General features: G+C 34.7%; 1 protein-coding gene across 1 annotated transcript; it reads right to left on the bottom strand.

Annotated features, from left to right (window-relative positions):
* Positions 1-211: 211 nt before the first annotated feature.
* On the bottom strand, positions 212-1,797 carry LOC125849968 (uncharacterized; the record flags this gene model as incomplete). The annotated part of the gene is made up of 2 exons (XM_049529909.1): positions 1,610-1,797; positions 212-884 (listed from the first exon to the last, which is right to left on the bottom strand). A coding segment is annotated over exon 2 (577 nt), but the record flags the coding sequence as incomplete, so codon positions are not given.
* Between the last annotated feature and the right edge of the window lie 1,131 nt (positions 1,798-2,928).

The following is a 2,928-nucleotide window of genomic DNA, read 5'->3' as shown; positions in this document are numbered from 1 at the left end:
CCATAGTGATCTCACGCATTCTGGATATATTAGTCAAATATTATATATGATGATGATTTTTCCGTTCAACAAGATCATAAGTATGACTGTAGCAGTATATTTATTGAAATAAATTTAACCAAAGACAAAAATAGCTTCTTTTTATTAGTAGAGGGACAAATTTAATCATTTTCCATATTATATATGATGAAATCATCCAGAAGGTACTTACCTGTGTGTTCTTGAATTACGGCTGCATGTAGAGGTGTTCGATTGGATGGACCTGCAACATAAGTTGGTTCTTTGCAAACGTTCAAGATTTCAATCAAAGCATCATGAAAGCCAGACTCTGCTGCCAAATAAAGTGGTGTCTCCCCTGCCTTATTGGCTGGGAGGTCGTGTTCAGGATCTAGTAATAATTTCACCAACATCCTGACAATGTCAATGTGTCCACTTCTAACGGCCTTGTGCAAGGCCATATCTCCAATGTCATCCGTCATCCTCACAAGTGTCTCCTTTCCTTCTATGCTAAGTAGTTCACTCACCACTTCACTTTGTCCTAAATTAGCTGCAATGTGAAGCGCAGTTTCATTTTTCTTATTCTTATAGCATAATAACGCTGGGGTAAACTTAAGGACTTCTCCCATGAAACCTCGTTGGCCAAAGTGAGCTGCCACATGGAGGATTGTATTTCCCTTTGGTGTGACTTGGTAACCATTTTCTTCCTCCCTTTTCAGATGATCAACAAGTGAAAAATCACCATCTTCCATACTCCCTTCCCTTGCAGCAATGTACATTCTTGGATCCATTATGTGTGGATATCCAAGGTGTCACAAAAGTCTTCTTATATCTTAAACTTTGTGCCTGATCAAACAATGTCACATAAATTGAGACAAATGAAGTATCTAGCTAAGTCAAAAGCATTGTTATATTTCGTTTATGCAATTTTTTAAAACTAACACACTCATTAATATGTCCAGGTACACATACAAAGCACGTATCTGGAGACTACTTGTTTATGGAGAATCACAATCATGAAGAGGCCCTGTAATACTATTAAGAACATAAAGTTTCTTCTCCTAGCGAACTTAAGCATATTGCTAATGAACAACTTTAAATTTTTTTATGTAGTTTATTTTTCTTTCCAATGTACCAAAAGAAATTATGCATAACATCCAAAAATAAGAGCAACAATCTAAATTAAGAAAGGGGATTGCAAAAGTTAAAGTCCAGTAGTTACCAACCAATGACTCAAACTGAAATTTCAAAGGGGAAAAAACCTCAGCTTTTTTTGAAGTAAATTAAATGACATTTTCATACGTTCTACAACATTAATAACACAAGATTCAAAAGTCTTGTTAATTTTCTTAAACTTCGACAAATTAAAGTAACACAAACAAATTAGAAAAGAGGAAATAGTATACAACAAAGATAAATACACATTTTCTCACTCCAAGATAAAAACACAATCTTTTTTCAACACTATGTACTAAAAATCCCATCTTTAACTCATATTCATTCACAAAAAGTAAACCCCAGATGGAAGAAATGAGTATTTAGGTAAAACTCAACATGGGAAAACTGTAAAACTAAAGAAAGATTTGATTAGGTAGCTAGCTCTTCAACGTACCTTTTTTTTCTTTGATTGATAAAATCTAAAAGACCAGTTTAACCCTTATAGGTGTTTTTTTGTTCTTCTTGTTTCTCTACAACGCTAAAACCCAACAAAAATTCTTTGATTCCTTAGTTGGTAAGAACATAACATAATACAATAATTTCTAATGCAATTCTCACACTTTATGACTCAATTAGGGAATTTTGATGTTTAATTATCACATGTTCATACACGTGGCATATTATTATTGGCTAGGAAATTGATAGGATGGACCCACTTCAAGTTGCAAGGGTAACAATTAACAACCATTTGATTATGATGATAGAGAAAGGGACTGAGACAGAGAGGAAGTAAAATATTAAGCAATAAAAAAGGACAAAGAAAATAGTCCAAAATTTGTTTTTAGTTTTATGTTTCTTTTGTGATGGATCTTTATTTTTTATATATAAAATATCAAAACACGGTCATTTTTTTCTATCCAAATTGTAATTGGTCAGAAGAGATTAATTCCGCATAAAAGAATGGACGTCATAAGAGATTGCAAGTATTTACTTGATGCCACCAAGATGAATATCATTCATATCCGGAGAGAAGCAAACAAATAGGTAGGTTATCTGACAAATGAAGTCCATAAATGAAGAAGACTTGTTAATATAGGTCGATATGATTATGAATGTCACTCCTCGAGCCTACACCCTGGACATGGCTGACACTCGAAGATCATTGCTTGCCCCAAGCGAACCCTTGGCCTGGCTTACTTAACTCAGCGGAAGACAATATTCATATCTAATGATCAATAACACTTAACTGAACTGAACAATAAGATAACTGAGAATGTTAAAAGTTAAACATTTAACTTGGCCAAAAGTGGCAACCCAAGTTGTCACACCCCAAAATCGGATGTGATGGCACGTGCCCAAACCCCACCAGACACGTCAGCCTAACACCCAAAAACCCGACGATACAGAATTAATAAAACAAAAATAAGATAGAAAGATAAGCGGAAGTCTTTAAATAAACTCAACATAACCCCAGAATTGGTTGTCACATGTACAAACCTCTAATATAGAATCTGAATAAAATATACAAGTCTCATAGTAAAGTTCTAGAATAGAACAGAACCGTAAATATAGATAACTTGAGGGCACGTCTGGAATGAACCGCTACCTCTCAAGTAAGTCTGGAAGCTCTAATATGAAAATGAGTAATAAGCCGGATCTGATAGAGCTGTCAACCTACACAACTGTGTAGAAGCAAGGGTGAGTACCAAAAGCAACAGGTACTCGCAAGTAACACTAAACTAAGCTAAACTAGCAGCTACAAACAACTCCTTT

This window comes from Solanum stenotomum, unplaced genomic scaffold (assembly GCF_019186545.1).
Source record: "Solanum stenotomum isolate F172 unplaced genomic scaffold, ASM1918654v1 scaffold12014, whole genome shotgun sequence".
NCBI lineage: Eukaryota > Viridiplantae > Streptophyta > Magnoliopsida > Solanales > Solanaceae > Solanum > Solanum stenotomum.
This window is presented reverse-complemented; position numbering and strand designations above follow the sequence as displayed.